A 16,928-nucleotide genomic window follows, 5' to 3' on the forward strand; every position below is an offset into this window, starting at 1 on the left:
GCCCAATCCAGTGACCATGCTGGCTGGGGCTGATGGGAGTTGTAGTTTAAAAAAGTAACTGTTCCAAGCTCTGGTTTCCGGAAAGTGTAGATAGAAGGCACCTGTCCTATCTTGACAGGAACGCTGTCCCACCGAACAGGGGCAGCCACACTCAAAGCCCTGCTCCACGTTACTGTGGAGTGGGCTTATGATCTCTTTGGAACCTTCAGGAGAAATTCTCCTGCAGATTGCATCTGGGGCTAAAAATCTCAGTTCTGCGGTTAGAAGATCCCAGTTCCTAGCTGGAAAAAATGGTGCACAGCTCTGAATTTTTACTTGATTTCCCCCCCTCCAAAGGGTAATTCTGAATTAGGACTGGTTTCCTTTTATGGACTGGGAAGTGGGTGATATGTTATTCCCTGAAATGAGAACACTGATGTAAGGCATGGAGAAAGACTGGGTTATATTTAGATGATGATTGCTGGAATTTCCCTCTCTAACCCCCCCCCCCCCAAAGTGATCTTTAGTTTCCCTCAACATACGAGAGTAATTGCTTTAAAACAGGTGTGGGGAACCTTTGGCCCTCCAGATGTTGCTGAATGACAACTCCTGTCATCCCTGGCCATTGGCCATGCTTGCTGGGGCTGATGGGAGTTGTAGTTCAGCAATGTCTGGAGGGCCATTGGTTGTCCACACCTGCCTTAAAATGTCCTTTGGCTTGAGTAATTAATCCTTACATTTTTTTGTTCTTACAAAGCACATGCACCCAAGCAGAGCTGGCCCAAAACATTTTTCTGCTTCAGGTGGAGCAGCAAATGGTGGCATTTACCTCCCCCCCATGTTAAAGTGCAAAGTCCTCAAGGCCAGTCAAGGTGGCACCTGTTATGTGTCATGGTCGACTTATTGTCTTATAAACTGCCTTGGTTTTTCTTTGAAATGGAAGGTGGCATACAAATAATTTTAAATACATAAATACCATAAGCACCTCTCCCGCTTCACAGCAGTGAAAATACATCAGCAATACATTAAATAACGAACAATTTACTGCCTTTTCACAGTGCCAAAAATCAGCTTCATGAGGCAGCCACATCACTGCCTAATATTAGGGTCGGCCCTAGACACATGCAAACAGATACTACGCTAGAGATTCCTTTGGAAGGAAGGATGGGGTACAGATTTAATAAATAAACATAGGGATATTAAATGGGAAGAAGCACTCTTGTCCCAGACACACATTTGTGGGGAAGTCAGGTTTCCTACATGACTAGCTCAGAACCTGCTAACAATGACCTCTTTGTTTTCTGACAGGTGACTGATGTGTGGTATGTTACTCTCAAGAGAAACAATGATGGAGAAAACAGCATCTTTGAACATACATCCATGCTGTGTCCAAGTAGTTAGCATGACTGGAGTGAAGCCAGGGCAAATAGATCCCTTGGTCTCACTCTGTGCTATTCCTGGACCAAAGTTTCCAGTGGTGAAATCTAGAAGTGCTTCCTTCCCATCAGCGACCACATTGCGAATGCTGAGCCTGCTATATGTTCTGTAGACCAATGGTAGTCAATGTGGCAGCCTCCAGATGTTGCTGGACTACAACTCCCATCATGCCTGACCATTGGCCATGCTCACTGGGGCTGATGGGAGATGGAGGCCAACAACATCTGGAGGCCACCATGTTGGCTACCCCTGCTGTACACTCTGCAGCAGCTTCTTCCAGACAGCAGTGGTGCTCGTGATGACGGCCAAGAGGTGGAAATGCAATAGTCCCTTTCCAGTGGCTCTAGCCGTATCCTGCAAGGCCTCTTCAGCCACTGAGGACATTGAGTAATGTGCTGTCTAGAGCTCCAAGACAATTTGGGAGCTTACAGGGCCTTCTTCTGATGGCCCCCTTTTGTATTTCAAAACTGCATTGTCTTCCCTGTGGCTCTGCTCCAGAAGGGCTGACTGTTATCACCAGGAAACTACACCGGCTTGTCGTATCCAAAGGGATCCTAGCAAGTTCCAGAAAAGTAGCTGGGTTCTCTTCTAGGAGGACTGAGTTTAAACTGTTGCCGGTTCTTGCTGCTTTCTTGCCCTTAGTGAGGGGAACAGGACAGAGGAGGTCTTGGGTTTTTGCTACGGTGAAAACCGCTGGAATATTTTGCTAAGGACGAGGTGCCAGCTTGGCTCTGTCCCTTCCCCAGAGCAACAAAATAATCTCCATTAGGACCAACCTTCTTGCACTAACAGGATCCCTGTTATCCAGGAGGAATGCTGTTAGAATGATTCTTGCACGCCTGCAAAATTACAGTAGTTGCTATAGCAACATTCAGCACGGGGATCCTCTTGAACTGCCAGGCAGGCCCTGAGCTTTCATGGACCGGCCCTGGCTAGAGATGTGCTCCCTGAGGCTGCAGCACCTTCTCATACCCTTGTGAAGAGGAGAGTGTGAGAATAAATATGACTTGACTGGTGTGTGCTTAGCCCTTGAAGTGCTTCAGATGGGTCTGTCCCAGTTCACCTGAAGTCTTTGCAGCTTGGCAGTGATGTGGGAAAGCAAAGCCGGGTCGGGGGGCGGTGAGGCAAACCACTTGCTGCATTTCTTTGTCCCAAGGGCGGTTCCTGATGCCTTGTGGATGGGCTAGCACTCCTTGCTTGTAGCCGAGGATGTAGGCAAGCCACAACTTTGCCCCATCTGTCATTCTGCGGCATGACACAACGCCACTCTGAACAAGCCCTTGAAGAGAGGGTACAGAGCCAATCGACCGCATCCCCAGGAGCGGAAGCCTTGCGTGGATGACTGATGGGAGGGAAGAGGGGTTTGGCGTGTGTTGTGGCTTCCATCAATGCTACTGTTCACGGACAAGTTGGGAGAGCTGACCCAAGGCAGAATCGGTGAGGAAGAACCTCCATGGGGAGATTAAGGATGCAGGAAGTGCCCTGCAGGATCAGGCCAAAGGCCTATCGTAATCCAGCATCCCGTTCTCACAGCGGCCGGCAAGAAGGCATCAAGCAAGCAAGCCTCAAGAGCAACAGCGCTCTCCCAGCTTGTGGATCCCAGTGACAGTTCATTCTGTTAAGAGTAAGATCCATCCCACGAGAGCCACGCTGAAGAAATTGAGTTCATCATCAGATTCCTCCATGGACTAAGGCATGTGAATGTGTACACCGAGCATCACTGTGGCGCTGCCTGCTCTCTTGTATGCCAGTTTGGGAATGGTCTGTTGTTGGAGGAAAGGAGCCTGTTTGGGGGGGGGGCATGATGGGATCTGGGATTCTGTTGGGGTTAAGCATGTTGGTTTTCAAACTTCCTACTTTCAGGCAACCCTTTCGTCGGTCCGGTCAGCCAGGAAAGTCTCTTCACGTCTTCCAGAGTACCTCTTGAGTGTCACATATAAAGATACCAGAGCACATTCCTGGGTGTGTGGGCAGCTCACATGCAGTGTCCTGGTCTCGGGGCTGCCTTGACCACACAAGGTGACACCTGCTTTGGGCGGCAGGATCTAGGGAGATAGATAGCAGCAGCGTGAAGTGTTGGTCTGTTGTTTGGTGCTCCGCTTCAGACAGCAAAATGTCTTGGCCAGCATTTGCAGGTCTTGGAATGACACCTTGCATCTTGCAAGGAAAGGGCCACAGTGGTGGGCGGGCTGCCTTCCAGGAAAGCGTGTGTGCCATTCCTGGCCTTATCGCTGAGGGAACATCTGAGAAATGCCAGGGCTCCTCAACACTCAGTTTGAAAAAAATATTGCAGGAAAGGAATTCATTCTTATATGTAGGGACAGCTCCAGGTTTGAAGGGGCTGCGTTCTGGAAGGCCCCCTTGCTACATTGGGGGGGGGGGTGCAGGGTACCGACCTGTGAGGGGAGTCTAATAGTGGATTTACCTGGCGGCAGCAGTGCTTGGATCAATGGTGGCTGCAGAGCGGCTGGCTCTGGAAGACTCTGAAATTTTCCACAATGCCCTGGGAGTGACAACTGTTGGAAGCATTGTGTGTCTCTGAGGGAAATGGCAGCCTTCAGATGCAGCCAGCCAGTACTCAGTGGTCATCTCTGCTGAGCCCCTGCAGCTGCCTAAGGGTGCCGCCCAGTGCTTTTTTGGCTGTATTTAGAGGGAAAAAATGAGGTGCCGGTAATCATATCTTGAGAAAGTTCTGTGGGTGCCAGTAAAACAGTGGCTGCCATGGGCAGCAAAGACAACAAGAGAGGAGATGGTGTGCTCTGCTGGTGAGTACCATCACACAAAAAGCACCTCTTTGTCCCTGGTGCCACCCCTCAACTCCAGGACTGTTTGAATGAGCAGCGAGTTGATGGCTCAGGCCAAGCGGGTCTGGCAGTTGTGTCTCCTCCTGAAGAAGCACACCCCAACACCTGTGTTCTCCTTTCCTCCTCCCCCAGCTCCCATGCCACAGGTTCACTGGGCTGCTGGACAGCCAGCTGGGCATCTTTCTTAGCAATAACGTCTCAGGTGTTAATGTCTTTTTAATCAGATCTCCCATCTTATAGGAGGTAAATGTAATATTTGTGCTGATATTTTGTTTATTTTTTGGAAAGCGCTGCTAAGACAAGGTCCTTTTGTTTACCCTTGAGTTGTCTTGGCTGTGGGGCCCTTGGGAGTAGGGCCTGGCGGGGAAGGCAAGCAGGTCCAAGAAGTGCCAAGAGATTTATGCCAAGGTGATCCATTGCTGCATTTTCTGTTGATCCCCACAAGTCTGCGTTTGAGCAAGAACGGTTCAGAACATCAGCTATGAGCCGGATGCCCCCAGTTCACATCTCAGCTGAGTTTTGCTGGTTGGCCTTTGGTGAGCTGCTGTCTGTCTCTCAGGCTTGGGAGCCTCTTCACGACTCGAATTTCGGGAATAAAAGCACTAGCCTACCTTACAGGGATGTTGTAAGGATTTTCAAGATAATGTAAAGCGCTTTGAACACTGTGAAGCGCTCTATAAATACTAAGTATTATCATTAGTGTTACTCCATGTAAGCAGTGATTCTTATTTTTCCTTTTCTTCTTTTTTAAAAGTACAGACCGTTCAGGAAAATAGCAGAAATATCCTACAAACTCATTATTTTCTTGCTTTGTTGTCCCATAAGTAACCTGTGCCTATGATAATGCAGTGAAAGGGTTAAGCACATAAATGTGCACGCACGCACACACACACACACCTACCTTTCTCTGACCCTTCTGGAAACAGCAACTTTTCCTGCTTTAAAAAAGTCTGTAAAGTCACACAAGTCCCTTCCCATTGCAGAGGACCTGTTTACTGAGCATTCATCCTGATTTGTTTGCATAAATTTTGTGGGGAGATAACACATCAGCAGTTTATTAAGCAAGTGTTCTGAGTGTGTGCACAACGTTGTGTCAAGCATTTGTTATTCCACACTTTCCTGTGCATTTTCCATTAGCTTTCCTTACAGCAAAAGGTATTTTGTTTTTGGAAGCAGGTATGTTGCACACAATTGCCAAATACACTTTAGCTGCACAGCCTGAATTTGACAGTATGTGATTGAATCCGACCCACAACATTGTGACAGTCTGGAAGTGCCTGCCTGCCTGCCTGCTATGTCTGATTTGACCCTGTAAGGGAATAGGGTATTCCTCTGTACTATCCAATCACACAGAACAAGGCGCTGCAGATGTCTGGCAAAATCTGCCTGACTGCATGCTGAGACTCTAATTTGCCCACACCATCACAGCCCTCATTTCTGATTTGATCATAAAGACACACACACAGATTTATCTTACACTGAACCAGCGTCTACTGTTGATTGACTTACTCATGCAGTTGCAATCCCAACATGGCTAGTCTACAGATAGCCATCAGGGCACTAACCTAAATCCCCCATTAGTGAAGCTGAAAAATGGCATAAAGGTTAAATTATCTGAATTGACTCTATAGAGAAACTTCAAGAAAAGAACTGCCATCCAATTGGTCACATTAGAGCTGGAAGGTGGAAACTGCAGCTCTCCAGTTTTGTTGGACTACAGCTGTCATTATTCTGACTGTTCACCATGGTGGCTGGGGCTGAGGGAAGTGTACTTCCAACCACATCTGGACGGCAACAGTGGAGAATTGGGCTGTAGTTATGGACTCCTGATTTTAAACACCAGTTGCAGAGCTGCAATAAAGGGACTGCTTCTGCAAAGCAGGGGAAAAAAAGACAGAGGTATGTGTTGGTTTCACAAGCATGTGTGAATACAACTAATTCAGTTTAGCTGCTTGATCACACAACTGTTGGGAGTTCAGGAGTTTACACTTCAGCTGTTGAGATCTGAAGCGTTAAGACTCTAGTGGGGACTAGCCAGGAAATTTTGCTACCCGAAGGCAGGAGCAACAGCAGGCCATTAGTATTTTGTAAATCCTCTTTTACATGTGCCACATTCCCATTCAGGCAGAGCCGTCACTGACCAGCTATGCTAGAATGGGCTTTGTGCCCAGCGGTTACTACAAGTTCTCTTCTAGTTCTAGGTTTGGGTGGAGTGGAGGCTTGGACAAACTATTTTGTACAATGGGCTAGGGCAGAATGAATGCAATCCCCAGTCATGTCAGTCTTTCTAGCTTTTGCAGCAATGCAAGCTTGACACGGGGTCCTCATACCTCTGTCTCTTGCACTGCGTGCTGCTGGGGTATTTTTGCAAGGAGTGTTGCTTCTTTAGCATGATCTGTGTTAATGCTTTCCAGAAGGATAATGATATTGAGGTGTTGGCTACCTCTGGCTTAAATGCATGGCTCTTTTAGCAGCAACAGGTGTTTCAGCTCTTTCAGCAGCAACAGGTGTTTCAGCATTTGTCATGATGGGTCCAGAAGGGTCTCTTGCTTCCTCCAGCTATGTCCTGTCTCGTACAGTGGAGCCTGAGCGATGGGAGAAGCAGCAGCCCCTAGGCTTGCGGGTCGGAAAAGTGCCTGTTGTTTGTTTTCTAAAAATGCTTGCAAACCAGCACTGTCCCTGCCATGCAGGTGACTGGTCTGAGCTACCAGGCGCTCCCAGTGGAATAGAGTGCACTCTCTTGCCATTTGTTGTTGTTATGTGCCTTCAAGTCGATTACAATTTATGGCGACCCTTTGAATCAGCGACCTCCAATAGCATCTGTCATGAAAAAATCAACATAGTTTAATGCTAGAATCTGTGTTCTATTGGCCCTGCTTCCATCCAGTCACGCTGCGTGCTCAGGATGATAAGCCTGGGCTTGGATGACACAGTCTTATGTGCCATGATGTACATCCTAATTTGCACCCGCGGCTTGCCTTCAAGACCTAAGGGTGATTCAACAGGATTCTGGAAAGTGATGGCATCAATGCTTCAGGTGTGAGGTAGGCAAAGTTGGAACTTTGTTACTATTTGTTATTGTAAGATGCTTTGGATTGCTTTGCAAGGAAAACAAATAATAATAATAACATAATAATAATAAATAGGGATAGTTGCTGATTTTAATGCTCCCTCCCTGATAAATCTTATCATTATTGTTGTTGTTGTATTATTACTACTACTACTACTACCAGGGACAGTTGCCATTTTTAATGCTCCTTTCCAGACAAATCACTATCTGTGTTCTTGCTCTTTGGGGGATGCCTTGTTAAAATTTTGATAGAGTGAGATGGTAGCATTGAATTGTATCCAGTGTGAGTCAGTGCAGACCTACCCATTAGGAATAATGGGCATGGCTAACTGGGGCCCATTAATTTCAGCAGGTCTACAATTTAGCTGGATACAATCCCTTGTCATTTTTCAGGCTTCAGCTTTCTCCCCAGAGTCTCTAGGGGAGTCGAGGTCTTTTAAATCTTAATTTGAAAGCTTTCATACACAAAACACTCCTGTTTATTTCCTTCGCCTCAATGGACCGCCCTTCCTTACATCTGCATTCATTTGGAAGCATTGGAAGACCTACTACCACCACCATTGGCAAATGCCACAGTAAAACAGTAATATAAAAGGAAGCTGTGAGCACCAAAACTGGCATCCTTTTAAAAAAGCAGAAAAGTAATCTAAATGAAATGAAGTGAAAAAGAGAAATGTGTACGTAAGATCTTCCCTGGTTCTTACATGGCCGGTAAGAGTCGCATGTGGCGGGTGTGTAGATGGGTGTGTGCGGTTTGATTCAGATCAGGAATGCAGATGGGCAATGCCTCAGGAGTCCCAAGTTCAATCCTGGCATCTGCAGCTGAAAAAATCAGTTAGCAGATGCAAAGAAAGATCTCTGCCTGAAACCCATCAGAGCTGCTGCCAGTCAGAGTAGATACTAGGTCAGCCTTTCCCAACCAGTGTGCCTCCAGATGTTGTTGGACCACAACTCCCATCTTCCTGACCATTGGCAATGCTGGCTGAGGCTGATGGGAGTTGTGGTCCAATAACATCTGGAGGCACACTGGTTGGGAAAGGCTGTACTAGATGGACAAATTGCCTGGCCTGGTATAAGGCAGCCTCCTACATTCCTATGGCAGAAAAACAGAACAGAGCTGTTTTTGCCATGGGGCTGTTGGGTGTATGTCCTATATACAATTGTTTTTTTTGGCGGGGATGATGGTGGTAGATATGGTGAGGGAATCCTAGCTCAGTGCTAGGGCAGATGTTTTGTAGGCAGACTGTTCCACTCCCAGCTTCAGTTGTTATCATCTCCACGAAAAAGGGAGGGGAAGGGTTTTAAACCTTTCTCTACCATGCTATTTTCTTAATTGAAGTACTCCTCCCTCCAACTACCACATACCCCTTGAGGGCAAACCTAAATGAACTATCTGGCTCCACCAACTGTTTTCTATGACTTAGATTACATTTATTTATAAATCTTACTTACAGTCAGTCTGATCTACATAGAAAAATAAGTTACTGGGTTTGAGAAGAGATAATCGATTTCTGTTCTATAAGTAGACCCAGGATATAGATACCATAAAGTCTCCAATAATATTGCATTAAAAAAAAACATGAAAACACTCCATTTTTCCACAGCAAAAGGTTATCCGATTATCTGCCCTCTCTAGCTCTGGCCATCTTCGTAAGGTTAAGCTTACATAAAATTTAAATGTGAGAACAGCAGACGGGCTAGGATGGATTTTCAGAAACAACAAGCATGTTATATCATATCATGTTCAAGTTATTGCTAGATCTAATCACTCCTCCTGTCCCATTTTCCCTCTCTGTTTTTCCTCTTTTCACCATACGCTAATTATGCTGTCATGTGTTATGTTAAAAGTACGTTTAGATTTAGCATTGTTAGACTGAATGGCAGAGAGGGTTGATTTCAAGGCGAGAATATATATTGGCAAATTATTAATACAAACTGTCTGAAAATTGCAAACCTAACACTGCAGGAACCCTAGCTGCTTCAAAAACAGCCAGACCGTTTCTGTGGGTTCAGCTTAAAATGGGTTTGCCCATGGCTGGACACACTTTCCTTCCCCGCTGCTGTTCTCAGACATTTAAGAACCGCCCACAACAAAGCACTGGTCCAATCACTGTCTCTGCCCTACTGATGGCAAAGCTTTTTCATTGGATGCACTATGGAGGGGCAACGAGATGATCTACCAAACCGTTTTGATTTCTGTGTGAAGCTGAGTTCATGGAGAAACTCACTGGAGCTACATTTCCCCAGGTTTCGGAGGGAAAGGTGGCCGAGTTTGACTAGTGCCGTGTGTCTCCAGAAAATGGAGGGGGAGATGCACTGAAGCAGCCCAACCACAAGTGTGTCTCTACCCTTAGTCTGCTCCAGCCCTTGCAATGAGGTCTGAGGTCTTTGAACCACTACAGCGGGTGTGGGGAACTTGTGGCCCAGCAGCTCTTGCTGGACCAGCTCCCATTATTCCTGACCATTGGCCACACTCGCTGGGGCTGATGGGAGTTGAAGTCCACCGACAGCTGGAGGGTCATAGATCATCCGTGCACTATAACATAAAAAAGCATTATTAAATTATAGAAACAGCACAAGCTAAAATCATTACAGTAACAAATGTGAGTCATGACAATAATAGTAATTTTTATATGCTGCTTACTAATACTATGTCTCAGGGCAGCTTAAAATAACAATAAAATCATTAAGGTACTGTCCAAACAATAATAAACCAGCAGACGAAGAAGACTAGCACTGCATGAAAACTCCAGCTACTGAGAATAAAATGAATGATTTACAGGTTTCTTTTAAAAGGCCTAGACTAATAAAAAGGCCCATCACCTGGCACTGACAAGAGCACAGATAAGGTGCCAGGTAAGCGCCTCTTGGGAGAGCATTCCACAGCCAGTGTGCTACCATTGAAAAGGCCCTCATCCCCATAGCCACATCTCAAGTTATTGTAAACTGAATCCATTATTGTGCAGGTTTTTAGAAACATGGGAAAACACTCCTTTCGCTAGGCTGGGGAAGAACCAATGGTGGAGGATCTGAAACAATTGAAGCCCATGACAGAAGTGTGGGAAGAGTGGCATTTTTCTGTTTTCCTTTTGGGGCACTTCTCTGCTCCCCCCCCCATTACTGTATATGCCATCTCCCCCACTGGCATATATCTCCCTGTGTCTTGGAGATGAGTCATGGAAATGGGAAAGCTTTGGATCCAAGCCTTTCTCCAATCCGCCCCCAGTGCATTCTGTTTTTGCCTCTGCTGATGTCAGAGTTCAGATGTTGATAAAGCATGGAGATTTCTGCAGTTGCTGGGAGGCTGGATTCCCTCCCCCCTCAGATGGAGATCCAGAGACCATAGGATTGTGCCCTGAATTATGTCCAATCTAGTAGCATGGATTGCTCAGAGGGTTTTCCCTCAGGGACACTTTCATCTAATTTGCTTAGAAAGATACTGCTATATACAGATTTGTTTTTGCTTGACTTTAATGTTAGATGCAAAGCACCAATGTTTGCCACCCCAGCAGTAGTGTGAGTCTGTCCCCCCTTTCTCCAGCCTCCTACTGTAGCTCAGTGGTAGAACACCTGCTTTGCATGCAGAAGGTCCCGGATTCAATCCCTGGCATTTCTGGAAAGGACTGGGAAAGAATCCCTGCCTGAAGTCCTGGAGAGCTGCTGCCAGTCAGTGAAGACAATACTGAGCTAGATGGACCAAAGGTCTGACTCCGTATAAGGCAACTTTCTACGTTCCTGCTGTCTGTGACCATATCAGGGTACTTCCTAAATGAAGGGAAAATCAGAAAACTTTATATATAAAACTGAAGACATCATCATAATCATTTACAAAGGAAGGCTTTGGAAGTAGAGCAATCTATTCGTTTCCTTGTCAGTGGGTATTTTCCTTGTTGGCGTGTTCAGCTTTAAATGTTTGAATGCAGAAAGTGTTTTATCCTCCTTATGTACACAAGAGGGCAGCAAAATCCTCCACTTGTGTGCAAAAGAACAGAACTATACCCTGAAGGGCATACCTGCAGCCAGGCGATCCTCTCCTAGCCTAGAAGCTGTTTCTTTGTTGTTTCCATTCTCATACCCAGTTTACCTAAATTAATCTTAAAGCATGAACAATGCAGGAAAGTAGAGCAAAACAGCTTGCTAGGGTGGCAATTGGAGAACATGTCCCTTTGGAGAGGACCGTAGTCCTCTGCAGAAAGAGCTGTGCTTGTGCAGTGTCAGAAAGGTGCACTTTCATTATTAGCTATTTATGCAAGGACTGTAAAATTTAAACCAACCTTAACAATAACAGGATGTTTAAATGTGTACCCTAACCCTTTTTTAACACACTGAATTAAAAATAAAACATAATTTAATGTAAATATTTCATAAAATGAGACCTGTGCAGCCACATTTTACAAAGCTGACAATCAGCATTAATTCTAAGAAAGTATCTCGACATCCTCCAGCAAGAAATTAAAAATTACGGTTTACACATCATTGTATCTCACCACTTTCTGATGACTCCCAGGCACTAAAATTCTCAGGAAGAAAACTGGTAATACCAAGCTTTTTTTAAAGGAATGTTTTTAAAGATGTTTTGTTTTCACTTTAGAGTATTTTGGGATCTGTTTTTGTGATATTTTATTATTATTATTATTATTATTATTTATTAGACTTATATACCGCCCGACTAGCAATAGCTCTCTGGGCGGTGAACACAAGAAATACAATAAAATCACATAGTATAATACAACAAAAACATATAAAATAAAATAATTTAAAAACAATCACAACAGATTTTAAAATTAAATTAACTTAAATTAGTATGCCTCAGAAAAGAGGAAGGTTTTAACTTGGCGCCGAAAGGATAACAATGTTGGCGCCAAGCGCACCTCCTCGGGAAGACCATTCCACAGTTCGGGGGCCACCACTGAGAAGGCCCTAGATCTTGTCACCACCCTCCGGGCCTCCCTATGAGTCGGAACCCGGAGGAGGGCCTTTGTAGTAGAACGTAGAGTACGGGCCGGTTCGTTTGAGGTGTTTTTAGTGCTTTTGTTTGCTGCCCTGGGCTCCTGCTAAGGAGGAAGGCGGGATATAAATCAAATAGTAAAAATAAATAATAAAACCAGCATGAGCTCACTAGAAAACTTCTACATGCAACTTCACATCAGTGACCATACCTGATACAATACAAAATATGGCCAACTTCACCCAGGCATTCAGCAGCGAGTAGCCTTGCCATGACTAAAGAATAATGAAAGCCCAAACGTGGTGAGAGCCGCTGAAATAAGAAAGATCTATAAACAGTTACCCATTGATTTCCCCTCCCACCCTTTGCAACAGACTTTCTCTGGATCCTGCCCTGTAAGTGATACGTCCCTTTGCAGTTCTTTGCTACCTCCTCCTTTAACTTGGTGGTTGTGATCCTATCCCAAGTCACCTGCCATCCCACCTTTTTTTACTATTGTGTCTGCTGCAGCTGTAGGAACTTACATCCACAGAGAAATAATGAAGTTTGGTTTGTATGCTTACGCAGCCTGTAGAAGTGCTTTAGCGCCTGCATGACTTTCCCACCTCTACCAGAGGGGAAAATGGGGAGATATGCACAGAACTGAGACAGAGGCAGCTGCAAGTAGAGGTTGATTCATTAGGGCAAATGGGGCCCTGCCCTGCCCTGCCAACCTCAGTTTGCCCTTAGCCAGACCCTACCAACCTGCTTTCTGACTTGCATCCAGGCCAGTGGATGGCATCACCTGACTCTTCCTCCTCTGTAATCTCAACGTTGCCCTTATAGAACTCAGCAGTGAATGGAGGCAAACCTAGAATGAGCTGGCACCGCCTGTCATTGGCTGTGGCTCCACCTACCAATGGGCTCCCTCCTTTCCGCCCCACAAGTCCCAACAGCAGTCACTACTGGCAGCTGCCTTTATAATAGGTCAGATGTTTTCTCCATCTAGCCCAATATTGTCTACTCTGACTAGCAGTGACATTCCAGGGACTTCCCCATCTCCTGCCATCTGATCCTTTCCACTGGAGGTGCCAAGGACTGAATCTGGGGCCTTCCGCATGCAGAGTGTGCTTGACCACTAAACTGTAGTCCTTCTCCATATCCTACGAGCCAACAAAGGGCTTTACGCGCTGGAACTACCACATGCACAAAACACCTCCACATGAATGTTTAATTATGGCAGCCATCCACCCTGGTGTTTACTTTTGGGTGAATTCTGTAAACATGTTCTTGGCTCAGTAATAGTGCAGCAGTGGTGGATTTATTCTGCTTTATTAGTTGTCCTGTGATGTTTTCCCAAAGCTACCACATTATTGCTATCCGGAGGGGCTATAGAGGAACGAAAGTGGGACAAAAATAAACCAGAACATTTGTGTTATGGAAAGTTATGAGATTTCAGCAGGAAGTTATGGCACATGCTCTGACTGGAAATGAAGCAGTGTGATCGTCCCAAAACATCTGCAGGTAGAAATGGTATTGAAAGTGGCGTCATGTATGGCTGCCCCGATAGCATCATGAGCACAAATCATCATGAATGCCCAATAAAAAGGATATTTGGAGGGGCCCTAAATGCAACTGACAAGATGCTCCCAAAGAGGAGAAATAATGGGTTCCATCTGATGTAGTGCCAGGGAGTTAGGTCTTCCTAAGAAACAGCCATTTGGCCTTAGCGACAGTAGCTGTCCAGCAGGTTTTTCTTGCCCCGCTGGTGTGCTATGAACATTTAAGGCTATCAAAAGCACCATGCATAGATTACAGAGTTTGCAGATTAGGCTTTAACAGTCCATTCATTAAAAGTGGAATAGGCCAAGGGGGAAGAAAGCTGTTCTGCAGTTTCCTGGATGAAAATCTCTTGGCAATCAACACAATATTTTGCAAGACAAGCCTGCTGGCATTCCCACCCACCCCCCAGCGGCCCAGAGGAAGAAGTGTATAAATGAAAAGGCAGCAGAAAGCCGTCAGAAGGTTTACTAAGACATCAGCTTGATAGCCAAGTGGGATTTTGACTCCTCCAAACAGCAAAGTTGTTACAATGGTGAGAATAGCAAAACGTTTAGCTTTTATCTATACTTTTATCTGTTTCTTTGTATAAAAAGTGGTTTGTCTTCAGCTTCCTACCTGAAAAGACACCCTCTAAGGTTTAACAAATATCACTTGTGGGTAGGGGTGGAAAGACCTGTCCGTTTTGGTTCCCTCTGTTTCTCATTTTTCCAATCTTAGATTCAGTTCTCCACGTTTCTCCAGCAATTTGTGATTTTTTTAATTTAAAAAATCCTCTTGAAAATTCACCAGCATTTTAGTGTGAATTCCTCCTAATAAGCACATTTCTATAGGCAATTTTGATTTAATGTGCACATTTTCACAAGCCATTTCTCATAATATAATGCATTTTTGCATGTTATGTTTGCTCATATATTCATTTTTATGCACACTTTCTCTCAATGTACGCATTTTTTAACACATTGGTTGTTTGGCAAACTGCTTCTAAAAATTTAGGTGTGCCAAGTTTGAAGGACAGCTGTGTTTCAGTTCTCAAGTTGATTTGGAAAGTGCAAATTTGATAAATTTGGCTTGAAATGAGAAGTGCATCAAAATTCTCCCCCATCCCTAACTAGTGGGAACTAACTCATTCCAGTTTTATGAATGTTGGAAGATTCAGGAGAGACAAAATAAAGTGCTTCTTCATGCAGCATGTTGTAAAAACAACGGAATTTGTTCTCACAAGAGGCAGTGCTGGCCACTAACCCGGATGGCTTCAAAAGAGGATTAGGCAAATTCATGGAGGTTAAGGCTATTAATGGCTACTAACCACAATAGCTATGCTCTTCTTCCATGGTTGGAGGCAGAACGCGTCTGAATACCAGCTGCTGGAAACTGCAGGAGAAAGTGCTCCTTGTGGGCTTCCCACAGGCATCTGGTTGGCCACTGTGAGAACAGGATGCTGGACTAGAGGGGCCTTTGGCTTGATCTACCCGGACTCTTCTCATGTTCTGATGCACAATGGCCAGCATTTTTAAAAAAACCCACTGAAGCTGTCTCTTGCATTACTTATCAGTCACATTTAGGGAACATGCCACATATAATGGTAGTTAGGTTGATACCCATCTGGTATTTCCAAATTACTGGTTCTTTGAAGACTTGTTTTCCCCATTAAATCACTTATTTAGAAAGCATGCGTGTAAATCGGTTGGGACCCAATGTACTACTTAGCCAAGTCTATCCTATATCTAAACAGGGCTGTCTGTAGGACACAGGCAGATTAGGTAGCTGAAGAAAGGGCAACACAGGCTTCCTATTTGAATCCAGGAACCCTGGATCATGTCTTCCGTGTCTTTGCAAGGGCAGCCTCTCTTTGCCACAGCCCTTGAGCCAGTTACACGCCTACACTATCAGCGACAGATGCTTTTTCAGTTTTCCTTCAAATGGCTCTTAAAGAGTTTCCACAATCTCCCTGAGCCATTTTTTCCATTGCTGATCTGTTTGAATGGTTATGTTCTGAACATTCAAGGTTCCCACTGGCAAGGAATTGAATTGCAAACAGCAATCTCAGCTGGATGCACTGCTATTGCCCCCTCTCCCCACCCCACACATCACACCATAATTTGAGGTTTATCTGACAAGCAGTATATAAACAGATCTCGTCTTATAAAAAGTGTTTGTCTTTCTCTTTCTACCTGGTGACGCCCTGGGTTATTTTGAAATTGTTTGCTTTTCTCCACGTATAAAGAGAAGCAGTTTCACTTGAAGCTACTGTACTAAGCCATTCTTCATCTATTAAGACTGCAATCCTAGGCATATGAACCCGGGAGTAAGTGCCATTGAATGTGGTGGTAATCACTGCTGAGTGAACGTGCACAGGATTGCTCTGCAAGTTTTAAATTCTTCTGTAGTACAGAGGATGTTGGAAGAAATAAAATCTTCCCTAACATTCAGGACCATGTCATGCAGCAAAGTGAATGGCTCTCAGCCATGTCAAAGCCAACAGCTCAGACTCATATTTACTATTTCTTGTGCAAGTTTCTCTTCCCCAGCCCTCTGCCGCTTTCTTTCTTATATGGCGAGCTCTTCCTGACTATAGTTCCTCAACCCCACATAAATCCCTCCAATAACAATTGAAATGATAGCAAGAATCAGACATGTGGAGGATTGTACAGCTATTTATTAAACTTTTCTTCCTCTCCAATTGTTTTGTTCTGAACGTTCCCTGTAGTACAAAAATGAACTCGGAGACCCCATTTTCCTTGCTTTCACTGTGACTCAGTTTTGGATGTCACCCTAATGCTTTCCAACAATTTTGACAGGCTGCTAGTTTACGCTCCATTTCTTTTGCGGTCAGGGTCAAAACAAGCAAATGGAAGGGGTTATATTTGAATGGCTTTTTTTTCTAGTCCAGCACAGCTTCAACAAGTTTCCAGCTCTGCAAAGAGCCTAGAGATGCTTGATCTAAGGCTAGAGTGTTGCTTCCCCACTTCTTTTAAGTTGTGTACATAGGGCCTGTGTGGGGTGATTATTTGTGGGAGCTAAGAAAATACCTCCCCAGTCATGAAGTGGAACACAACTTCTTTGAAGTGACAATTCTCTTTACTTTGGGCTAAAGAATTCCCCAAAGCAAAACAAAAGTTATCATGCCTCCTCCCCCTACGTGTGATGA

The 16,928-nt window shown here is 44.9% G+C and overlaps 1 protein-coding gene across 4 annotated transcripts in view; it reads left to right on the forward strand.

The window, feature by feature from the left end:
* The window catches only part of GRAMD2A (GRAM domain containing 2A), a 73,219-nt gene extending 65,850 nt beyond the window's left edge, over nt 1-7,369 (forward strand). For all 4 annotated transcript variants that reach the window (XM_061595589.1, XM_061595591.1, XM_061595592.1 and 1 more), the window contains one exon: nt 1,288-7,369. In XM_061595589.1, the coding sequence (XP_061451573.1) occupies nt 1,288-1,291 (4 nt within the window). In that variant the 3' untranslated portion in view covers nt 1,292-7,369. The remainder of the gene's footprint in view (nt 1-1,287) is intronic.
* Nucleotides 7,370-16,928: the final 9,559 nt, after the last annotated feature.

This window comes from Rhineura floridana, chromosome 14 (assembly GCF_030035675.1).
Source record: "Rhineura floridana isolate rRhiFlo1 chromosome 14, rRhiFlo1.hap2, whole genome shotgun sequence".
Classification (NCBI taxonomy): domain Eukaryota; kingdom Metazoa; phylum Chordata; class Lepidosauria; order Squamata; family Rhineuridae; genus Rhineura; species Rhineura floridana.